Source organism: Pinus tabuliformis, chromosome 9, assembly GCF_031772625.1.
Source record: "Pinus tabuliformis cultivar Carrire ecotype Pingquan chromosome 9, CPIR1, whole genome shotgun sequence".
Lineage (NCBI taxonomy): Eukaryota > Viridiplantae > Streptophyta > Pinopsida > Pinales > Pinaceae > Pinus > Pinus tabuliformis.
In genome coordinates, this window is record NC_142307.1 from 509,642,440 (window position 1) to 509,666,072 (window position 23,633).

Here is a 23,633-nt window from a genome sequence, read left to right on the forward strand (position 1 = left end):
CTTGGAGTTGTCCAGAACTCCACCATCTTCGCTAGCAGGGCAGTACCCTTAGCATTCCATATATCTTTGTAAATAAGTCAAATGCTGCTCTAAAGGGGATGTTACAGAGGAGAGGCAGGAGCCAGACATCTCTATATAGGGCGACATCTAAAGGGACTGTTACAGAGGAGAGGCAGGTGCCAGACATCTCTATATAGGGCGACATCTAAAGGGAATGTTACAGAGGAGAGGCAGGTGCCAGACTTCTCTGTATAGGGCGACATCGACTGCCTCATTCAATTACATCAGCAATTCTGCATTGCGTCTGTGGACGTCCACAGGCTGCTCATCCCCACCGTCATGGTCGCCTCCAAGTTCCTCGAAGACCTGTAAGCGAATTCTCGAATTCAATACTTTAATTACCATCTACGTTCTCTATTTCCTGTTTTTCAGCAGTTTTTATAAATCCCATTAGTTTCATCAGTCTCTAGATTTTAATATCGGTTTTGATTTTGTGAACAAAAATGATAGGAATTCGTATTACGCGAGGGTAGGAGGCGTGAGCAGCGAAGAAATAAATAGAATGGAGATGGATTTCTTACAGCCCCACCTCTTTGCCTCCCAATACCGCGTGTTCTACGGTGTGCAGGTGCCAGACCTCTCTATAGAGTGGCATCTAGAAAGCACTGGGGAGGATTTTGAAGTATGTTAACCTATGCTTACATCGACCGCCTCATTCAATTCCATCCGCAATACGTCTGCGAACGTCCTTCGGCTGCTCATCACTTCCGTCATGTTCCTCGAAGACCTGTAAGCGAATTCTTGAATTCAATACTTTAATTACCATCTACGTTCTCTATTTCCGGTTTTCAGCAGTTTTTATAAATCCCGTTATTTTCATCGGTCTTAAGATTTTAATATCGGTTTTGATTTTGTGAACAGAAATTATAGGAATTCGTATTACGCGAGAGTAGGAGGCGCGAGCAATGGAGAAATAAATAGAATGGAGATGGAATTCTTACAACCCCACCTCTTTGCCTCCCAATACCGCACGTTCGACGGTGTGTTTGTGCAGGTTTTATAGGCTATTTCACTGCATTGTTGATATTTAGGACCTAAATTCTGAAATAATCCTTTTACTCTAATTTCAAAATCCTTTCACTGCACTTCCATAACTGTATTGCATCTAGAAATAGAAACCCAACTCAAACTTAGAACAGATAACCCAGCGGTTTGTTTTCCAGGCCTGGGATAGTATTCAGATGACCCAGCGGTTTGCTTTTCAGGTTCGGGATAGTGGTTGGTCTGTGGGAAGTCTTCTGTTGAATTTGTCCAGCGAAGGGAGGCTGTAAGAGATCCAATGTCCATATCACTGCTGCGGTAAAAGATCCAGACAGTGTAGTGAAGATGGTACAGATGGTCCAAAGGTAAGTTCAATTGTCAACTACCTTGAATTTGTTATGATCCCTTAAATGCATTTGCTTAATAATGTTTTAAGGTTTGAGAGTGAATTTTGAATTGTTTCTTCTATTTTAGAAGCATTGAGTATGCTGACATGAAATAACGACTCCCTGAAGTGAGTTCATGAATCATGATAGATAATCAAGTATAGTAGAATTGAGTTGTTGCCAAACTTAGAGGCCAACTCTGTAACTCTTCTTTCCCATATTTTGACATGTTGATGGCAAGCTTTTGTGTTGCATCAACTGTTCCATTTTTTTTTAATTTTTTTTGTAAGACGTATCTTAAGGACTCCTCTGGAGTTACCTTACACATTGAGTTCCATTGACCTACCCTTGTGGTCATTCATTGGCCATTCATATAATTATCGTATCGTATCTGGTATAGTATGATCATTTCCTGTAGCTATCACTTGTTCTGATGGAAAAATAGGTTGTAAGGTCTATTCCTAAATCTTTGCCTATGAAGATAACCCAATTTGTAATCATTTCTGGCCTAGATACAAGACTACAAACATGCTGGAAAAATGCCTTGAATTTCATAAATGCTAGCCGTGGAACTTCATCATAAAATGTTTGAAACTATCTCATAAATAACATTAAATTTGGCTTGCTCATGTATTTTGGTAATAACATAAACTGATGTAAACTTCCCAGTTTATGCTTAATATATCCTTCACTCTGCAAGTCCAAGCAACAACAACTCCACCATGACCTAATGATGGGGTTTATAATATTTCTAGTAACATTACCAGGGCTGCAACAACATTTCGATATAAGCGTCCTTCTAATGTTATATACTAGGGCTCCTTTAATGTTGAATCTATCTGTGTATATGGATCCAATGAAAAATATACTACTCTTAGAGAACCTAGCCTTTGATGCTAAATCTATTTACCACATCCTAGCAACTTTTTGGTCTCAAAATGGTTGAAACTTTTTTTTCTCGCAAAATACATTTTTGCTTTACAAATGCACCCGAAATCCTTTGACAATTGAAAACTCCCACATGCATTTCAAAACATTAAGTAAAATGGTATATGGTGAAAAAAATTCAACCTATCTTGCCACTACCCATTAAGTTGGTAATATACGCATGTGAAGTTTTGATGCAATTTAGTGAATTTGAACCCAAGTTTTAACTCAATAAGCCTATCCCACGACTCAAGTTGACTTGCGAATTTCTTTTTCGCTGAAAGCTAGAATCAATAGAAGGTCCTTAATCTCACTTAGGCACATCAATGTTACCTTACGCATTGAGTCTCATTGACCTACTCTTGTGGTCATTCATTAGCCATTAATATAATTATTGTATCTTATCCAATGTTTTAAAAACCGGAACCGTTGACCAGACCAGTCCACCTAATGAACCGGGTTTCGAACCAGAATTGGTCGAATCGACCGGTTTAAAAAAATACATTAAATAATTAATTTTTAATGAAAAAAACTATTTTTAAGATTTAAAACCGTGATTCCAAGCCAATAGAAACAAAATATGCAAGGTTTGCTCATCTATATACCATGTAAAGGTGAATATATCAAAATGGCATTGAGTGCAATACATATCTGCGACGAAATACATAATCAATGAGGCTCTAAATGGCCTCTAGAGTCCGAAAACAATGCTCTAAGCTATGGGGTCACTGAACTACTACAAGTCTACATATCAGTGATCAACAACATGATCACTCCTCATCATGATCGATCATCAAACTCATCACCACTACTAGACAAGAGATCATCAACATGAGCTACATAAATAATCTGCCTCCGAGTTTGAGGACTCTTAAAACTCCTCTGCAACTTTAGTAGTAGCAAAAATAGACATCAAAACTACAATCATTGATCAACATGGTCAGTCATGAAACTCATCATTGATTCAACGCTACTAGAAATACATAAACATCATCAACAAGAGATACATGAACATCATCTAGCTCAAAGTCTTTAGACTTGGATTGCTCAACCTTATAACATGATGGAAATTGAAAAGGTTTAACATGCCTAACCAATGATTTTGGTTTGAGTGAAGGGTTCATTTCCTCAACCTTATAATGTGGTAGAAGCATGCCTAACCAGTTGTTTTCCTTTGAGTGAGGGGTGCATTCTTGTTAAGGCCATGGTAGAGGAGTTCAACAATCAGTACCACCAACATGAACAAAGTTCAACAATCAATGCCACCACAATCAAGGTTCTTAAAGGGCTTCATGCTCTTGATCAAATGCCAATCTCATACCCCCATGCATGATAGAATCAAATGGAAACATTGCAAACCCCCAAACCATGAAATCCTGAAAACCATTACGTCTGTTGAATTTTGAGTGAAATCTAAAATTCTAGTTTCTGCATATGAAATCCAACGAGGTCAAAACCACTCTCAAACATCCTGAGTCATTTCATGGTAATGTTAAAAATTTAAATAAAAGGATGAAAATGAAAATCCTTTAATTTTCATTTTCATCCTTCTACTTTAAGAATTTAACATTACCATTAATTGCCAATATTGTTAGGGTTGACATGTGTGAGGAAAATGAGAGGGTAGGCATGTTTTTCTTGGAGGGACTATTTTTGGAGGAAAAGTTGAAATCAATCCCAAATTTCCCTCATACCAGCTTCAAAACTCACAAAAATGCATTTTGTGGGGGTTATAGTTGCCCCGGCAATAAACCGGTCGGTTTGGGACAAAACCGGTCGGTTTGGGACAAAACCGGTCGGTTTGACCACAAATCGGCCGGTTCTGTCCTAAACCAACCGGTTAGGGCAAAAAAAAGGCGACATGAGGAGGTAAACCGGGTTTTTAAGCCGGTTTGACTCGGTGGGCTTGCTAACCGGCCGGTTTGATCAGTTACCAGTTCAGACCGGTCAGTTTTTAAAACACTGACCTTATCTAGTATGGTATGATCATTTCCTGTAGCTCGTAAGGTCTACTCCTAAAGCTTTCCCTATGAAAAGAACCCAATTTGTAATCATTTCTGGCCTAAATACAAGACTACAAACATGTTGGAAAAATGCCTTGAATTTCGTAAATGTTAGCCGTTATTTGGAACTTCATTATAAAATGTTTGAAACTATCTCATAAATAACATTAAATTTGGCTTGCTCATGTATTTTGGTAATAACATAAACTTATATAAACTTCCCAACTTTATGCTTAATATTTCCTTCACTCAGGTCAAGTCCAAGCCACAACAACTCCACTATGACCTGATCATGGAGTTTATAATATTTCTAGTAACATTATCAGGCTGCAACAACATTTCAATATAAGTGTCCTTCTAATATTATATACTAGGGCTCCTTTGATGCTGAATCTAACTGTGTATATGGCTCCAATGAAAAATATACTACTCTTAGAGAACATAGCCTTTGATGCTAAATCTATTTACCATATCCTAGCAACCTTTTGGTCTAAAAATGGTTGAAACTTTTCTTTTTTCCTGCAAAATACATCTTTGCTCTACAAATGCCACTCCAAATCCTTTTGACAATTGGAAACTCCTACATGCTGTTCAAAACATTAAGTAAAATGGTAAATGGTGAAAAAACTTCAACCTATCTTGCTACTACCCATTAAGTTGGTAATATAGGCACGTGAAGTTTTGATGCAATTTAGTGAAATTGAACACAAGTGTTAACTCAATAAGCTTATCCCATGACTCAAGTTGACTTGCTAGAAAAAAACTTGTCGAGTTTCTTTTTAGCTGAAAGCTAGAATCAATAAAAGGTCCTTAATCTCACTTAGACACATCAATGTTACATTACACATTGAGTCTCAGTGACCTACTCTTGTAGTCATTCGTTGGCCAATAATATAATTATTGTATCTTATCTAGTATGGTATGATCATTTCCTGCAGCTATTGTTAATTTTAGGTATGTTCTATGCTAGAGCAATTTATTTCAATTTTCACAGTTAGTTCAATATCTTTTCCAGATTAGCAATCACATCAGCATTAAAGTAAATTGCAGACAGAACATAAATATAAATCGCAAAAGACAAGTCAAGACAAGAGGACACAAGATGTGGCGCTAGCTAGGGACAAACCCCAATGTGGGGAAACCCTTCGTCAATTCTTCTTATATGTTCTTCAATAGTTTAGCAGAGAGAGAGATAGAGAGATAGTACATTTACAACAGAAGTGAACACTTTGACTTATCTAGATAAGAGCATAGATCATCTCCTAAGATGATGTACATGAGATCAGTTGAAGACATGCTGCTTCAACTGATTCTCCAAGGTGACTCCTTCACCTCTCATAGTGACACATCTCGTCATCATGCTGCACCCATCATCACAATGCTGGACCTCATGCTGCTGCTGACCCAGTGTTTAAAATTGCTGTACGTAGTGTCACTGCTACAGCATGCTTACTGCTGTCCCAATGTACTTGCAACACTGTACTTGTTGCTGTCCATGCTTTACCATGCTACTACTGTTCATGATTCTTCATGCTTGTAGCTATCCCATGTTGCATCATGCTTTACCATCACTATTATTATGCGCACTATGCTGCACTGTACATTGTGCTATGTATTGTTGCTCCTATGTGCCATCGCTGCATCAATGTACAACTACTATGCCAATTACTATTGCTGTTATGACTATGTTCAGGTTAGGGCATGACTTGTAGTCTACCACACAGTCAGGAGATAAGTCCTTTTAGAACAACGGTTTAACTTGGAGACCCTTATGCCAAGATGCCTTCCAAAGGTCTTGTCCACCCTAGACTGCTTTTATCACAACCTCTAGCTGTGTGCTATGGCCTGCGGCCTAGCACAACAACTAGCTGTAGATTTTGGTCTGCCCAAATGACACTCAAACAACACAGTTTCCTCCCTGAAGATCTCAGCTTAGTTGACTGCTCTTGGCAACACCCAAACGCAATATAAATCGCATACACAATTCAGCGCTACATTGATCTGTTCTTAGACTTGAGTGCAGACTTCTTTAACGCACAGCCTCACCTCTTGACTGTGGCTCCCTATCTTGTAAACAATCCTCAAAACATGCCTAGAACAGCTTCTATTGCTGCGCTGTCACCTACAGCAACTCGAATTCTTTCACGCTATAAACATGCTTCTACTTGTTGCATTGGGGCTCCTTTGATATGTGGCTAGGTCTTCTTTTGCTGTGGTTTAGGGTCTCTTCTTAGCTGCGTATAGGGCTCCCTCTTTGTTGCGGATTAGGGTCTTTTCTTGTTGCGCATTAGAACTCTTGTTGACTATGGCTAGGGCTTCTTAGATCTGCGGCCAGATCTCCTTCAAGACTGCGGCTAGGGCTTTTGTGATCAGCGTATAGGTCTCTCTCCTTAAGGTTGCGTATAAGTGCCTTTTAGGACAACAGATAGGGTCTCTTCTAGACCAGCAATTAGATCTTTCCTTGCTGCGTTTAGGTAGGCTTCCTTCACCATTCTAGATCTACCTTCCTTTTTGCGTTTAGGGCTTCTTCATTAGGGTAGCATAGATCTCTATTAGGGCAGCGTAGATCCTTTCTCCATCACTGATCAGGGCAGCATTATCCCTTAGGATCTCTCCTCCTACTAAACCCAAAGACAAGTAGAGAGGAAGAGATCCCAAGTGAGTGTGTAGAAATGACTTGAAGGCCACCTCTATTTATACTAAAATGTTGAGTACAAGTGGGGTTTGTTTGGTTGCTGGCCGACCTTGACAAATTGTCCCATAACACAAATAAAATTTAAATTCATATCTCCATGAATACTTATCGGAATCGGATGATCTTTAGATCAATCCTACGCCTCTCGATGAGAGGGATCCATGAAAAATATCAGCTGCCATTAATAAGATGACCCACATGGAGTTTGTCCCTAGTTGCCAATCTTAACACTCCCTCTCAACTAGGGAGAACTCCATCCGTTGATCCATATGTCCGACTGTACTATCTCTTCCATCAGTCCCCTGCACTGCTCTGCTCTGTTGAACCATGAAGAAGAAGAATTGATCGAGAATGTCTCATACCATTCTCTACTGACCCAAAGTCAGTTTCATCTAAAGAGAGTGTGTCATATCACTCTTACTGACCCGAAGTCAGTTTTATTGATCCTAGATCAATATCACAAGAGACCGTCTCAAATCACTCATGCTGATCCCAGATAAATGGAGGTCATCCTAGCATAGGGAGTACGGTAGATACAATGATGCGTCCATCGATAGTACTACTATGGTCCCTAACCCCATTTCCTTGCTCATTGATCAGATGAGAGGTACTTCCCATGAGTCCCAGACTGCATGGGTAGGATGCCTCAACAGGAGAACTAATCATCCTCTCCCATAGGAGAACTAATCATCTTGTTCCAAAGTCGCCACGGGGTATCACAAGGGAAGGTTGAGCCATTCACCCTGTACACAACACACCATTATGGGAGGGTGAGTCGCCTTATGGTTGTGTGTTGCTCCAGGAAGTACCCCAAGCCCCCCAAAGCTCCCAGAGCTCAATGCATGCAACATGCAGGACCCTTTTCTCAATGACTCCAAGTCGTTCGGGAAAGTCACAGATTTGACCTTTCCCCAGGGCTTTCACAAAATGTTCTACGACCTGTACATCAGTCTCAATATGATGGAGCCTCCTCGCTCATCGACTTACCATATCCTAGATAAGGTAGTATCTGATGTCTATCTGCTGGAGCAATCATCGAATATGGGATTCCTCAACAATCGAATCCCCCTTGGTTGTCATAGAGAATCACAGTGGTATTCATCATGTGTACAAACAATTCACTGAAGAGCTTCGCAACCAGGCAGCTTCACACGAGATCATACTTGTAGCTATGTATTCGGTCTCGACGGTGCTTATAGCAACCAACTTCTTCTTCCAGCTCATCCATGATATCGAGGCAGAATCTAAAGAGAACTAGCACTGAGAAGTGCTCTAGTGATACTCCACATTCCCTGTCCAGTCAACATTCGAATAATCATGCAGCTTCATATTTCCGGCAGTGTATCTCAATCCATGAGAGATTGTGCCCCGAAGATATCTCAGAGGATTCTTGGCACCAATCCAATGAGGCTTAACCAAATATAGGCTCACCATGCAAAACATATATCCGGACGAAAGTTCACCAAGAACATCAATGCAAATGAGTTTATGAAACTTAGGCATTTCCCAAATCTGGTCTGGCATCATCACCATATAATTTCTGAAAGTTAAGATCCTCGAGGTAGTCACAAGATTGCAGTTTACCATTCCACATTCGGAAACCAACTCCCTCTTACTTCTGCAAGTGAGAGGGTCTGCACCTATTAGAAATAGGTCGTTCTTAGAAGGTGTTGGTATGAGAGGTCTATCGTCCACAACCTTCAAACAACGGTTCAGATCAGCTTCACTCTTAGTGAATCTCAGCTTCATTTGAAAGCTATCAATCCTCTCATATCAAACCCGGGGTGATTTGCTTCAAGCCATAGAGGGCTTTCTTCCACTTGCATACATGAGATTCTCGATGAATCTCAAACCCCTCGGGTTGTTCCAAGCCTGTGAACCTGCTACATGAGGGGAATGGTCCCTTTGTAAGATTTTCCTTCGGTACATCTCAGACATGTACCTTCATGCTCCTTTTGAATTCAGGCATCAGAGTCACCATCCGACTCGCATTAGGTAGGGTCCCATAATAGACTTCCGGTGCTATAGATGAGATGTGTCAATTGACATGGTCCCCAATGGACCATCCTGCAACTTGATACAAATTGCCAACCTTGAACCCATGAGAAAAACATCTTAGAAAATTTCATTTTCATACACGTACCTTTCCATCGATGAATGCCACCCTGAAACCTTTGACTTCCATTGCCGAAATGGACATCAGGTTCTTCTTGCGATCAAGTACATAAAAGAGATTCTGTAAATGAATCGAGTTACCCTCATTCAATTGAGGGGTAACACCCTTTCTGGGATAGGTGGCATCGGCTCCAAGTATAATCCTACGAATGTTTCCATCTCTACCAAGTTAGAGAGAGGGCACCCTTCTGGGGTTCCTAGTTTTCTCTGAAGAGTCAGTCGTTTCCTTGATGACCTGCATTACTTGTTATTCCTCTGATCATTGAAGATGTCCCTGGAATGATTGTTATCATCATCAAGTGATGTGTCCCTGCTAGTCGGACACTTCTTCGCATAATGGCCGAACTTATTTCAACCAAGGCATCTGCCTTTCCTTCCACCTTTAGATCTAGACTTCCCATAGAAGTGATCTTCAGGTAGGCCATTAGAAACTTCCGCTGCGCCATTCTGATAATATTCTTCATGGGATTTGTCTTCACCTCAGCTCTGATACCATGTTAATTTTAGGTATGTTCTATGCTACAGCAATTTATTTCAATTTTCATAGTTAGCTCAATATCTTTTCCAGATTAGCAATCACATCAACATTAAAGTAAACTGCAGATAGAACATAAATATAAATTGCAGAAGACAAGCCAAGACAAGAGGACACAAGATGTTGCGCTATCCAGGGAAAAACCCCAATGTGGGGAAACCCTTCGTACAGTTGAATCCCCCCCTGGTTGTCACAATGTACTTGCAGCACTGTACTTGCTGCTGTCCATGCTTTACCATGCTGCTGTTGTTCATGATTCTTCATGCTTGCAGCTGTCCCATGTTGCATCATGCTTTACCATCACTATTATTATGTGCACTATGCTGCACTGTACATTGTGCTATGTATTGCTGCTCCTATGTGCCATTGCTGCACCAATGTACAACTGGTACGCCAATTATGCTGCCAATTTTAACAGCTATCACTTGTTCTGATGGAAAAATAGGTTGTAAGGTCTATTCCTAAATCTTTGCCTATGAAGATAACCCAATCTGTAATCATTTCTGGCCTAGATACAAAAATACAAACATGCTGGAAAACTGCCTTGAATTTCGTAAATGCTAGCCGTTATGTGGAACTTCATCATAAAATGTTTGAAAATATCTCATAAATAGCATTAATTTTGGCTTGCTCATGTATTTTGGTAATAACATAAGCTGATATAAATTTCTTAGCTTTATGCTTAATATATCCTCCATTCTGCAAGTCCAACCAACAACAACTCCACCTTTACCTGATCATGGAGTTTATAATATTTGTAGTAACATTATCAAGGTTGCAACAACATTTCAATATAACCGTCCTTCCAATATTGTATACTAGGGCTCCTTTGATGCTGATTCTATCTGTGTATATGGCTTCAATGAAAAAAATATTACTCTTAGAGAATCTGGCCTTTGATGCTAAATCTATTTACTACATCCTAACAACCTTTTGGTCTCAAAATGGTTGAATCTTTTTTTTTTCCCGCAAAATACATTTTTGCTCTACAAATGTACTCCAAATCCTTTGACAATTGGAAGCTCCCACATGCAGTTCAAAACATTAAGTAAAATGGTAAATGGTGAAAAAAATTCAACCTATCTTGCCACTACCCATTAAATTGGTAATATAGGCATGTGAAGTTTTGATGCAATTTAGTGAATTTGAACACAAGTGTTAACTCAATAAGCCTATCCCATGACTCAAGTTGACTTGCGAAAAAAACTTGTCAGAGTTTCTTTTTAGCTGAAAGCTAGAATGAATAGAAGGTCCTTAATCTCACTTAGACACATCAATGTTACCTTACACATTGAGTCTCATTGACCTACTCTTGTGGTCATTCATTGGCCATTAATATAATTATTGTATCTTATCTAGTATGGTATGATCATTTCCTGTAGCTATCACTTGTTCTGATGGAAAAATAGGTTGTAAGGTCTATTCCTAAATCTTTGCCTATGAAGATAACCCAATTTGTAATCATTTCTGGCCTAAATACAATACTACAAACATGCTGGAAAAATGCCTTGAATTTCGTAAATGCTAGCTGTTATGTGGAACTTCATCATAAAATGTTTGAAACTATCTCATAAATAACATTAAATTTGGCTTGCTCATGTATTTTGGTAATAACATAAACTGATATAAACTTCCCAGCTTTATGCTTAATATTTCCTTCACTCAGGTCAAGTCCAAGCAACAACAACTCCACTATGACCTGATCATGGAGTTTATAATATTTCTAGTAACATTATCAGGGCTGCAACAACATTCCAATATAAGTGTCCTTCTAATATTATATATGAAGGCTCCTTTGATGCTGAATCTATTTGTGTATATGGCTCCCATGAAAAATATACTACTCTTAGAGAACGTAGCCTTTGTGCTAAATCTGACCTTTTGGTCTGAAAACGGTTGAAACTTTTTTTTTGCCTGCAAGATACATCTTTGATCTACAAATGCACTCCAAATCCTTTGACAACTAAAAACTCCCACATGCAGTTCAAAACATTAAGTAAAATGGTAAATGGTGAAAAAACTTCAACCTATCTTGCTACTACCCATTAAGTTGGTAATATAGGCATGTGAAGTTTTGATGCAATTTAGTGAATTTGAACACAAGTGTTAACTCAAAAAGCCTATCCCATGACTCAAGTTGACTTGTGAAAAAAAATTGTCTGAGTTTCTTTCTTTCTAAAAGCTAGAATCAATAGAAGGTCCTTAATCTCACTTAGACACATCAATGTTACCTTAAACATCGAGTCTCATTGACCTACTCTTGTGGTCATTCATTGGCCATTAATATAATTATTGTATCTTATCTAGTATGGTATGATCATTTCTTTCTAAAAGCTAGAATCAATAGAAGGTCCTTAATCTCACTTAGACACATCAATGTTACCTTAAACATCGAGTCTCATTGACCTACTCTTGTGGTCATTCATTGGCCATTAATATAATTATTGTATCTTATCTAGTATGGTATGATCATTTCCTGTAGCTATGACTTGTTCTGATGGAAAAATAGGTTGTAAGGTCTATTCCTAAATCTTTGCCTATGAACATAACCCAATTTGTAATCTTTTCTGGCCTAGATACAAGACAAAAACATGCTGGAAAAATGCCCTGAATAATGCTAGCCGTTATGTGGAACTTCATCATTAAATGTTTGAAACTATCTCTTAACCCAATTTGTAATCTTTTCTGGCCTAGATACAAGACAAAAACATGCTGGAAAAATGCCCTGAATAATGCTAGCCGTTATGTGGAACTTCATCATTAAATGTTTGAAACTATCTCATAAATAGCATTAAATTTGGCTTGCTCATGTATTTTGGTAATAACATAAAGTTTAAACTAATATAAATTCCCCAGCTTTATGCTTAATATATGTTATGTAAAAAAAATTAGTTAATTTTAGGTTATTTTTTAATTCTATGTTTAATTAGATGAAAGGGCACGATCATAAGATCATGCCCTTTCCCAAAGGGTGCCCATGGCGGTATATAAGCCAGGCAACCCATTGTAAACATCATCATCTGTAATTTATCTAATTATTAATAAATATTTGCATATCTATTTCTGCGTTCATAAGTTCTCTGCTTCATCTGGTATCGGAGCGAGTAAGATCGTTGCCGTCCTGTGTTACGCTGCCTCAGTTGCTGTGTACAACATCAAGCATCTGCATACCCACCGCTGTCATAGGTCCGCTGCCACACCACCGCCATCATTCCTGTTCCGTCAAAGCCTTCCACATCCATCTTAATCCAACTGTTCTGTGTGTGCCGTCTCACTACCACCGCTACCAATTCCCTCACGCAATTGCCATCGGTCCACTCTGCTGACCACCGTCCGCTGTCCAACTGCTGTGCAATCGCCGGAAGACCTATCACTGCTGTCGTCGAAAATATCTGCGGTGATATCCGTTTGATGTTCATTTTCCTTTGAACGGTCAACGGAGGTGACCCCATCTGCAAACGTGACGTTCAGCGGAACTATCCAATATATACACAACGTATAACAGTTATTTGTATATATATAACATGAAACATTTATTAAAACGTTAATTTATATATTATATATAACACATATATATAATTATATTTTATATATAAACATTTATATAACGTTAATTTATATATATTATATAATATATATATATATATATATAATTATATTTTATGTTATATATAATACAGTTATAAGTTTTATATATATATTAAAATTAATTTAATTAATTAAAAAGTTATATATATATATATATATATATATATATATAATTTAATTAATTAAATTTATTTTAATTAATTAAAATTTATATGTATAAAATTTATTTTAGCTAAAAAAAAAAGGAGGGAGGAAAAATATTTTAGCTGGCAAATAAATACACGCCCCCGCAAACCTGCTCAATGTCGACAATGACAATGGCGGATTTCCAAAAAAGGTTGTTGGATGTAGAGCATAAGATAAATAACAACCACGACGAGGTCAGTAAAAGATTAAATGAAGTCGAGAGCAAGCTGGGGGAGCAAGCGGACAAAATCAAAAATCTTGAAGATACGACAAATCGAATAGAGATAAAAATGGAAAGTCAACATGTCCAAACAGGAGTAAACTTCAAAGAGGTCTTAACAATGCTAAAAGTTCTGTGTAAAAGGTCGAATTGTACGCCTGAACAACTCCTAAAAGGAGAGGAGAATCAAGAACACCTTTCGTCAGATTCAACTAAGTCCACAGACTCTCATGACAAAGTTGAATCCCCAAAAAAATCAGTGACACCCCACCAAGAAGCGAGTAACACAGCCTTTACAAACAAGCAACTCTGGGATAACTTTACCAATCAACACCCTATTTTCGCTCAACCAGTAGCAACATACCAGCGACGGGCAAAAGTCGAGATGCCTAAATTCGATGGAAACGAAAAAAACAATGTTGCATGGATAAATAAAGCAGAAGAATACTTTGAAATATATGACATCACTGACGATGACGAAAAGCTCAGACATGCATCCATGAAAATGGAGGGAGAAGCATATAACTGGTATATGTGGTGGAAAAAGACAACACGTTCTTCTTTGAAATATATGACATCACTGACGATGACGAAAAGCTCAGACATGCATCCATGAAAATGGAGGGAGAAGCATATAACTGGTATATGTGGTGGAAAAAGACAACACGTCATTAGCTGGAGGAAATTTAAAGATGCATTCTTTAAAAGATTCCAAGGTGTAAAGGAAGAAGAGTTCTTTTCAAAACTCATCAAACTACGACAAAAAGGAAGTGTCGATGAATACACTCAAGAATGGGAGACCTTAGTAACACGAGTACCTGGGTTATCAGAATCTCGTCTAATTCAGTCATACATCTCAGGACTCAAAACCCATTTACAAGCAGAACTTGAGATGCATGACATTACATCTATAGAAGTAGCAAGACGAAAAGCAAAAACAGCCGAAAAAAAATCCGAACCAATATTTTGGTCAACAGCGGAAAAAGCTTATGCAAGACGAAGGATACCTCAGTATGTGGACTCAAATAATACAAGATATGTTCCACCACATCGTCGTGAAGATGAAAAATCTAATGTGGAAATGCAAAGGATAAAAGAGGGTAAATGTAAACGCTGTGGTGAGAAGTGGGACCCCAAACATAGATGTGCTAAAGGAAAAGAACCAAAGAACCTAACAGGAGTAAACTTCAAAGAGGTCTTAACAATGCTAAAAGTTCTGTGTAAAAGGTCGAATTGTACGCCCGAACAACTCCTAAAAGAAGGAGAAGAGAATCAAGAACACCTTTCGTCAGATTCAACTAAGTCCACATACTCTCATGACAAAGTTGAATCCCCAAAAAAATCAGTGACACCCCACCAAGAAGCGAGTAACACAGCCTTTACAAACAAGCAACTCTGGGATAACTTTACCAATCAACACCCTATTTTCGCTCAACTAGTAGCAACATACCAGCGACGGGCAAAAGTCGAGATGCCTAAATTCGATGGAAACGAAAAAAACAATGTTGCATGGATAAATAAAGCAGAAGAATACTTTGAAATATATGACATCACTGACGATGACGAAAAGCTCAGACATGCATCCATGAAAATGGAGGGAGAAGCATATAACTGGTATATGTGGTGGAAAAAGACAACACATGTCATTAGCTGGAGGAAATTTAAAGATGCATTCTTTAAAAGATTCCAAGGTGTAAAGGAAGAAGAGTTCTTTTCAAAACTCATCAAACTACGACAAAAAGGAAGTGTCGATGAATACACTCAAGAATGGGAGACCTTAGTAACACGAGTACCTGGGTTATCAGAATCTCGTCTAATTCAGTCATACATCTCAGGACTCAAAACCCATTTACAAGCAGAACTTGAGATGCATGACATTACATCTATAGAAATAGCAAGACGAAAAGCAAAAACAGCCGAAAAAAAATCCGAACCAATATTTTGGTCAACAGCGGAAAAAGCTTATGCAAGACGAAGGATACCTCAGTATGTGGACTCAAATAATACAAGATATGTTCCACCACATCGTCGTGAAGATGAAAAATCTAATGTGGAAATGCAAAGGATAAAAGAGGGTAAATGTAAACGCTGTGGTGAGAAGTGGGACCCCAAACATAGATGTGCTAAAGGAAAAGAACCAAAGAACCTAACAGGAGTAAACTTCAAAGAGGTCTTAACAATGCTAAAAGTTCTGTGTAAAAGGTCGAATTGTACGCCCGAACAACTCCTAAAAGAAGGAGAAGAGAATCAAGAACACCTTTCGTCAGATTCAACTAAGTCCACATACTCTCATGACAAAGTTGAATCCCCAAAAAAATCAGTGACACCCCACCAAGAAGCGAGTAACACAGCCTTTACAAACAAGCAACTCTGGGATAACTTTACCAATCAACACCCTATTTTCGCTCAACTAGTAGCAACATACCAGCGACGGGCAAAAGTCGAGATGCCTAAATTCGATGGAAACGAAAAAAACAATGTTGCATGGATAAATAAAGCAGAAGAATACTTTGAAATATATGACATCACTGACGATGACGAAAAGCTCAGACATGCATCCATGAAAATGGAGGGAGAAGCATATAACTGGTATATGTGGTGGAAAAAGACAACACATGTCATTAGCTGGAGGAAATTTAAAGATGCATTCTTTAAAAGATTCCAAGGTGTAAAGGAAGAAGAGTTCTTTTCAAAACTCATCAAACTACGACAAAAAGGAAGTGTCGATGAATACACTCAAGAATGGGAGACCTTAGTAACACGAGTACCTGGGTTATCAGAATCTCGTCTAATTCAGTCATACATCTCAGGACTCAAAACCCATTTACAAGCAGAACTTGAGATGCATGACATTACATCTATAGAAGTAGCAAGACGAAAAGCAAAAACAGCCGAAAAAAAATCCGAACCAATATTTTGGTCAACAGCGGAAAAAGCTTATGCAAGACGAAGGATACCTCAGTATGTGGACTCAAATAATACAAGATATGTTCCACCACATCGTCGTGAAGATGAAAAATCTAATGTGGAAATGCAAAGGATAAAAGAGGGTAAATGTAAACGCTGTGGTGAGAAGTGGGACCCCAAACATAGATGTGCTAAAGGAAAAGAACCAAAGAACCTAACAGGCGTAAACTTCAAAGAGGTCTTAACAATGCTAAAATTTCTGTGTAAAAGGTCGAATTGTACGCCCGAACAACTCCTAAAAGAAGGAGAAGAGAATCAAGAACACCTTTCGTCAGATTCAACTAAGTCCACATACTCTCATGACAAAGTTGAATCCCCAAAAAAATCAGTGACATCGCACCAAGAAACGAGTAACACAGCCTTTACAAACAAGCAACTTTGGGATAACTTTACCAATCAACACCCTATTTTCGCTCAACTAGTAGCAACATACCAGCGACGGGCAAAAGTCGAGATGCCTAAATTCGATGGAAACGAAAAAAACAATGTTGCATGGATAAATAAAGCAGAAGAATACTTTGAAATATATGACATCACTGACGATGACGAAAAGCTCAGACATGCATCCATGAAAATGGAGGGAGAAGCATATAACTGGTATATGTGGTGGAAAAAGACAACACATGTCATTAGCTGGAGGAAATTTAAAGATGCATTCTTTAAAAGATTCCAAGGTGTAAAGGAAGAAGAGTTCTTTTCAAAACTCATCAAACTACGACAAAAAGGAAGTGTCGATGAATACACTCAAGAATGGGAGACCTTAGTAACACGAGTACCTGGGTTATCAGAATCTCGTCTAATTCAGTCATACATCTCAGGACTCAAAACCCATTTACAAGCAGAACTTGAGATGCATGACATTACATCTATAGAAGTAGCAAGACGAAAAGCAAAAACAACCGAAAAAAAATCCGAACCAATATTTTGGTCAACAGCGGAAAAAGCTTATGCAAGACGAAGGATACCTCAGTATGTGGACTCAAATAATACAAGATATGTTCCACCACATCGTCGTGAAGATGAAAAATCTAATGTGGAAATGCAAAGGATAAAAGAGGGTAAATGTAAACGCTGTGGTGAGAAGTGGGACCCCAAACATAGATGTGCTAAAGGAAAAGAACCAAAGAACCTATATAATTGTGAAGCAACCAATGATTCAAACAGTGACGATTATGACGTAGAAGACACAGAAGACGCCCCAGAATTCTCACCAGAACTAGATGATGGAAGTATTCCACAAGTATCATTATCAGCTATGACAGGTATATCACAACCTCAGACTTTAAAGTTAAAAGGACACATAAAGAAGAACAACGTAGTGGTTCTCGTCGACTCTGGAAGCACACACAATTTTCTAGATGCAACCGTGGCAAAGAGACTCAATATATTTTCATTTCCCTTACCAAACATGAAAGTGATGATAGCTAACGGTAAGAAGATTGAAAAGGTGGGAAAATGTCATAACGTTAAATTGCAGATTCAAGACTTCAGTTTAGAGTCTCCGTTTTTCACAGTACTGTTAGGAGGAGTAGATGTAGTCTTAGGTATCCAATGGCTACGAACTTTAGGTACTTATGCCGCCAACCATCAAGTACAATTTATAAAATTCAAATGGGGAGGTCAGAAGTACAAACTACATGGATTCCAAGCACCAGAAAATCATGCTGTATCATCATCTCAGATGATGAAGCTGAGTCGAAGAAGAGCACCTGCTTATGCAATACAATGTCACCAATTAGAAATGTTATCTGCAAATATGACCAGAGAAGAATCACCAGAGATTCAAGACCTACCTATGAAGATGCCGCCTAGTAGGGAAATTGAGCATAGAATAGAAGTTAAAGCAGGGCCAGACCTTGTCAACATCAAGCCATACCGATATCCACATCTCCAAAAAACGGAAATTGAGAGATTAATCCAAAACCTTTTACAGTGTGTGACATTGATTATCTTGGAATATCTGCTCAAGTGGAAGGACTTCCCAAAGAAGACGTTTCTTGGGAGAATGAAGCATTTTGTCAACAACATCCGTCGTTGCGCATGCTTTGAGGACAAAGCATTCTTTCGAGAGGAAGGCAATGTTATGTAAAAAAATTAGTTAATTTTAGGTTATTTTTTAATTCTAGGTTTAATTAGATGAAAGGGCACGATCATAAGATCATGCCCTTTCCCAAAGGGTGCCCATGGCGGTATATAAGCCAGGCAACCCATTGTAAACATCATCATCTGTAATTTATCTAATTATTAATAAATATTTGCATATCTATTTCTGCGTTCATAAGTTCTCTGCTTCAATATATCCTCCACTCTACCAGTCCAAGCAACAACAGCTCCACCATGACCTGATCACGGAGTTTACTACATTATCAGGGCTGCAATAACATTTCAATATAAGTGTCTTTCCAATATTGTATACTAGGGCTCCTTTGATGCCGAATCTATCTGTGCATAAGGCTTCAATGAAAAAAATATTACTCTTAGAGAAAGTAGCCTTTGATGCTAAATCTATTTACCACAGCCTAACAAATTTTTGGTCTCAAAATGGTTGAAACCTTTTTTTTCCTTCGGAAAATACATCTTTGCTCTACAAATGCACTCCAAATCCTTTGACAATTGAAAACTCCCACATGCAGTTCAAAACATTAAGTAAAATGGTAAATCATGAAAAAAACTTCAACCTCTCTTGCTACTACCCATTACGTTGGTAATATAGTCATGTGAAGTTTGGATGCAAATTAGTGAGTTTGAACACAAGTCTTAACTCAATAAGCCTATCCCATCACTCAAGTTGACTTGCAAAAAAGACTTGTCGAGTTTCCTTTTAGCTGAAAGCTAGAATCAATAGAAGGTCCTTAATCTCACTTAGACACATCAATGTTGTTGGCTAGAGGACCTGAACTATACAAGAAGTTGTCACTTGGATTTATGGAAGGCAGGAAAGGAACATTCATGCTTGAAAAGGAAGAAGATTTTAAGTTTTACATAAATATTTCGGAGTTGGTCTTTGTTTCAAATCTCACTTAGACACATCAATGTTGTTGGCTAGAGGACCTGAACTATACAACAAGTTGTCACTTGGCTTTATGGAAGGCAGGAAAGGAACATTCATGCTTGAAAAGGAAGAAGGTTTTAAGTTTTACATAAATATTTCGGAGTTGGTCTTTGTTTCAAAAGAGAAATATTTTGCTTATGGGTTTGGTTTAGAGTCCAAAGATGGCATTGGGACTGGAAACAAGTTCCATGCTTCTTTGTGACAACCTTAAGTCTTGTGCTTTCTTTGCTTCAACTGAGCATGTATGTTGCAAATCTATGCTCATGTTTTCCAAAAATAAGCCATTTAAAAGTATGTATTTGGAGTATGTTGCTGATTTTTCCTGTAAATGTAGATGCCAATGAATCAAGTTTATCTGCCCAAACTCTATGGATGGATGATTTTGCCAAAATACTTCATGATCACATGATGTCACTGGTTCTGAAATGTTTCCATACAATAAACTTATTGAGCTTGGTGCTATCTCATCTCTGGTATGGGTGGTCATGTTTGAACTTTGAACAATATGTTAGTGACTCACTGCTTTATGTGCAGATATTATGCAAATAAATGTGTCCTTTATCAGCCCAACCATAACATCCAACATAGAAAGTCTCGAGTTTGTGGATGTGATATGTCACAACAAAAGAATGCACTTTGTTACTCACTTCTATTTGGCTACACCATGGTTGTTTCTTTTTTTATTTTTATTTTTAAATTTTGTATATAATCATTTTTATTACCTTTACTGCATTATCCCATATGCTAGCTGCAGTATACATGCCATAGAGTGCGACATATGTTTTGTTGTTTTGGGGATTTCACAAACATTTTTGTTGGGCAACAAGATTTCCTAGTTTGGTGTTGTTGTGGACTCTACAAGGACTGAGCAAGGCTCCCCACACATTTGTGCCTAGTTCTACTTATTGATGAAGGCATGTGTCTCCTCCAAGTTGCAGAGCCTCATTTGCGTGCTCATGCTTTCCAACTCCATTGATCATCGTAGTCCCAAAAATGACATTTCTTTCCAGCATTTTCTCAAACATTCATCGTGCATCCTCTGTGTTCTGCATTTTCCATAGATGTTAATAAGTCTGCTACCTAAAACCACATCTTCCTCATATAAACAACATTTAACCATGTGGGCATGTACCAATTTGCATTGTTCTAGTGCTGCTATACCACAACATACACCAAGAATGGTGGCAAATATGGAGCAACTGAGTTTCATGCGAGTAGAGCTTTATCCCCAAGACCATGCTCTGCATATCCTCCTAAAATCTGTTGATTGATTGTCAAGTTTCATGTTGGCCCTATATAGTCCAAACCTTTTATACATTTATAATTCAATTAAACAATCAAAGCAATAACCTTTCCCATTTCTTATCAAAGATACATATAGAGATACTTATTGTTTTTTTTCCTTGCTACTTAATTCCATCTTCTATTGGGTCAGATTGACTCTCACTCTTCAAGATCATCGACATGCATGCTTCCGTCCTTTCTTGCTCTAGTCCAATGTTTTGTCTTGCATATACCCCCTTTGAAGGTGGGTATATTAGGTAATTGTAGGTTTATTCACCTAGTTATCTTCCTTTGAGGGATCTTTAAAAGTAAAATTTTCATAGTTTAATTTTTGCTTTCATATGATGCCTCTAATCTTCAAAGAGAGTACTCTATACCTTTTATGAGGTCCATTTTGACAAATAACCTTGCATAGGTTGTAATATTAGTTCTTGGGGAGCATAAATAAATTTTCCATAGAGTGTTTTCAATGGGTGATAGGGAGTTAGGATCTCAAAAATGTAGGGCTGGTTGGGAAGATAGAGATTTAGAAGAGAGCTCAAATGAGGGGACTTAGGGTTTCATGCATAAGATAATATCCTGATAACCAAGGTTTGGCTCCTATGTAGAGGCAAACTCTACTATGAAATGCCATGAGAAAAAAGATGGATATAAGCTTCTATTGAGGAGTTTCCAGGATTGGGAATTCCATTGTAGGTCTATTGTAGGTTTGATAGTTGAGCCTAGAGCCCGTTTGACCCATATATTAAGTCAAGGTCCAAATACAATTCCGTTTGTTCCAGGGCCTCTTGACAGAGGGAAATAATAGGGATTGAGGCTGCTTTCTCAATGATAAAACATCGATTAGAAAGAAATTGAGAGGTTTCACTAGAACCTATAGGCACCACATCCTCCTTAAGGTTTGTGGGCTTTTTATGAGTGATTCTGTGGGCTTTTTATGAGTGATTCTGTGTACAAATATTTTCCTGCAAGATTTTCCCTGGGAAAAAGAGAGTGCCAATGTGAGTGGAAAATCACTTCCTACAAATACCACTTCCAATAGCTCTAGCTTTATGCATAGAATGCAGTGTAAATGTAGAAAATCCCGAGTAGTTCCTTTTATGATTAAACTCTCATGTTTGGAGGGTGCGTTTGGTTGTAAATGTGTTTTTCTTCCTTTTTTCAATTCATTCTAGTCTCCATTTTTATTTATGAAACTTTAGACTGCTTTAGGTGGGATTGAATTGGGCCCCGTTTGCATTTGAGGTAAGTAGGCAAGTTGTATTGGGGGTTTATAGTATCTTGGCAAAAAATGAGGGTTACTGTAGCATGTTGTTATGTTGCTGGGACCATAATTGATGATATCAACTGATGTTACTGTTGGGTTCTTAGTATTTACTTTTGCCACATTCCTTGTCTTTGTTTTGCCTAAGCAGTGTGCAATGTTGAAAATGGGTGTTGCGATATGATTCCTACTAGACTTTGCTAATTTCCAAATTGATAAAAGTGAGTGCCAGTCACCACTTTGATAATTTACAAGTTACAACTTGGTAAATGCAGCTTGTGTTCATTGTTCACTACTGGGATTAATTACAGGGAAGATGGAAAGCTGAACTAGGGAATTGCTGCACCTAGTAATAAGTATCAAGACATATGGTCTACTTGTAAGAATTTTAAGATAACTTCCAAGACCAATTTGTAGAACGTTACAATTTTTTTGATATGTCATCATGATCAAATCCTTGGTTCAAGCTTGCTCTTGCAATGTTCTCTCTCATCTTTTTGGTTATAACACCTATAGTTGTGTGCCTCCTCTTGTTCTTAAAGTGGTGTGCTCTAGCACAAAAGTTTGTTTCTGGTGTTTCATTATTGAATATCTTGTTTATTATATATATTTTTTTGCTTTCACTTTATATTTTATTGTGCTTAAACCTCTAAATGGAGAAGAGTCATGCTCGTGTATTTTCTATGTTAGCAGAATCTGCAACTGCAGTCTCTGAAGATTCCCAACACTTCTCCAGGCAACTTGGAGAGGCTACTTGTTGTACTATTATAATACAGTTTGTGTTAAGGTTATAAATTTTTTTATGTTGGTATATGTCCTCTTGTCCTGTAAGGCTTGAGTGATATTTATTTAATTTTTTGTTATGATTGGTTTGATGAACTTGTTCTGTAATGTCAAAATCATTTCAAAGTATTCCTCCTATTGTACATGATTGGTATAGGTAGCATTTTGTACTTCAACTAGAGTTGAAATTGGATTGTTTTCTTGTTAAATTATGACTTCTTGATTTTTTCTTTCTTGATAAAATGCTTCATATTTTAAATAATATACTAAAGACATACATATATTTTACAAAGAAAGGGCCATGAGAGAGCCACAAACTATATCCTCAAAGAAAAACCTTGAACCATTCAAAACTGGCCAGGCAGGGCCACAAAAATTAAAATGTCATAAACTGTCATAATGCTTAAAGTAGAAAGCAATAAACACATGGACAACCAGGGTATCAACCCAGGCTAGTACAAAATATAAAGCTACCATCAGATCCTTTAAGTACCATCAGATCCTTTAAGTAGAATGAAATCATATAT

General features: G+C 37.9%; 1 protein-coding gene across 2 annotated transcripts; it reads left to right on the forward strand.

The window, feature by feature from the left end:
• On the forward strand, window positions 1–23,233 carry LOC149149442 (cyclin-U2-2-like). Of its 2 annotated transcripts, XM_089443574.1 has the most exons (5): window positions 1–368; window positions 511–789; window positions 922–1,054; window positions 1,266–1,406; window positions 23,017–23,233. In XM_089443574.1, the coding sequence occupies exons 2-4, from the start codon at window positions 695–697 to the stop codon at window positions 1,329–1,331; spliced, it is 294 nt and encodes a 97-aa protein (XP_089299700.1). In that variant the 5' UTR covers window positions 1–368; window positions 511–694; the 3' UTR covers window positions 1,332–1,406; window positions 23,017–23,233. The 2 variants fall into 2 exon arrangements, with proteins under 2 accessions (XP_089299700.1, XP_089299701.1); XM_089443575.1 differs by lacking the exon at window positions 23,017–23,233 and having other exon boundaries at window positions 922–1,040; window positions 1,266–1,314.
• Window positions 23,234–23,633: the final 400 nt, after the last annotated feature.

Excerpts from the sequence above, each read along its gene's own strand:
- LOC149149442 (XM_089443574.1), top strand. The coding sequence starts at position 695 with ATGCTTACATCGACCGCCTCATTCAATTCCATCCGCAATACGTCTGCG. Across the intron at positions 790-921 it reads GTCATGTTCCTCGAAGACCT|AAATTATAGGAATTCGTATT; the intron begins GTAAGCGAATTC and ends TTTTGTGAACAG. Across the intron at positions 1,055-1,265 it reads TCGACGGTGTGTTTGTGCAG|GTTCGGGATAGTGGTTGGTC; the intron begins GTTTTATAGGCT and ends TTTGCTTTTCAG.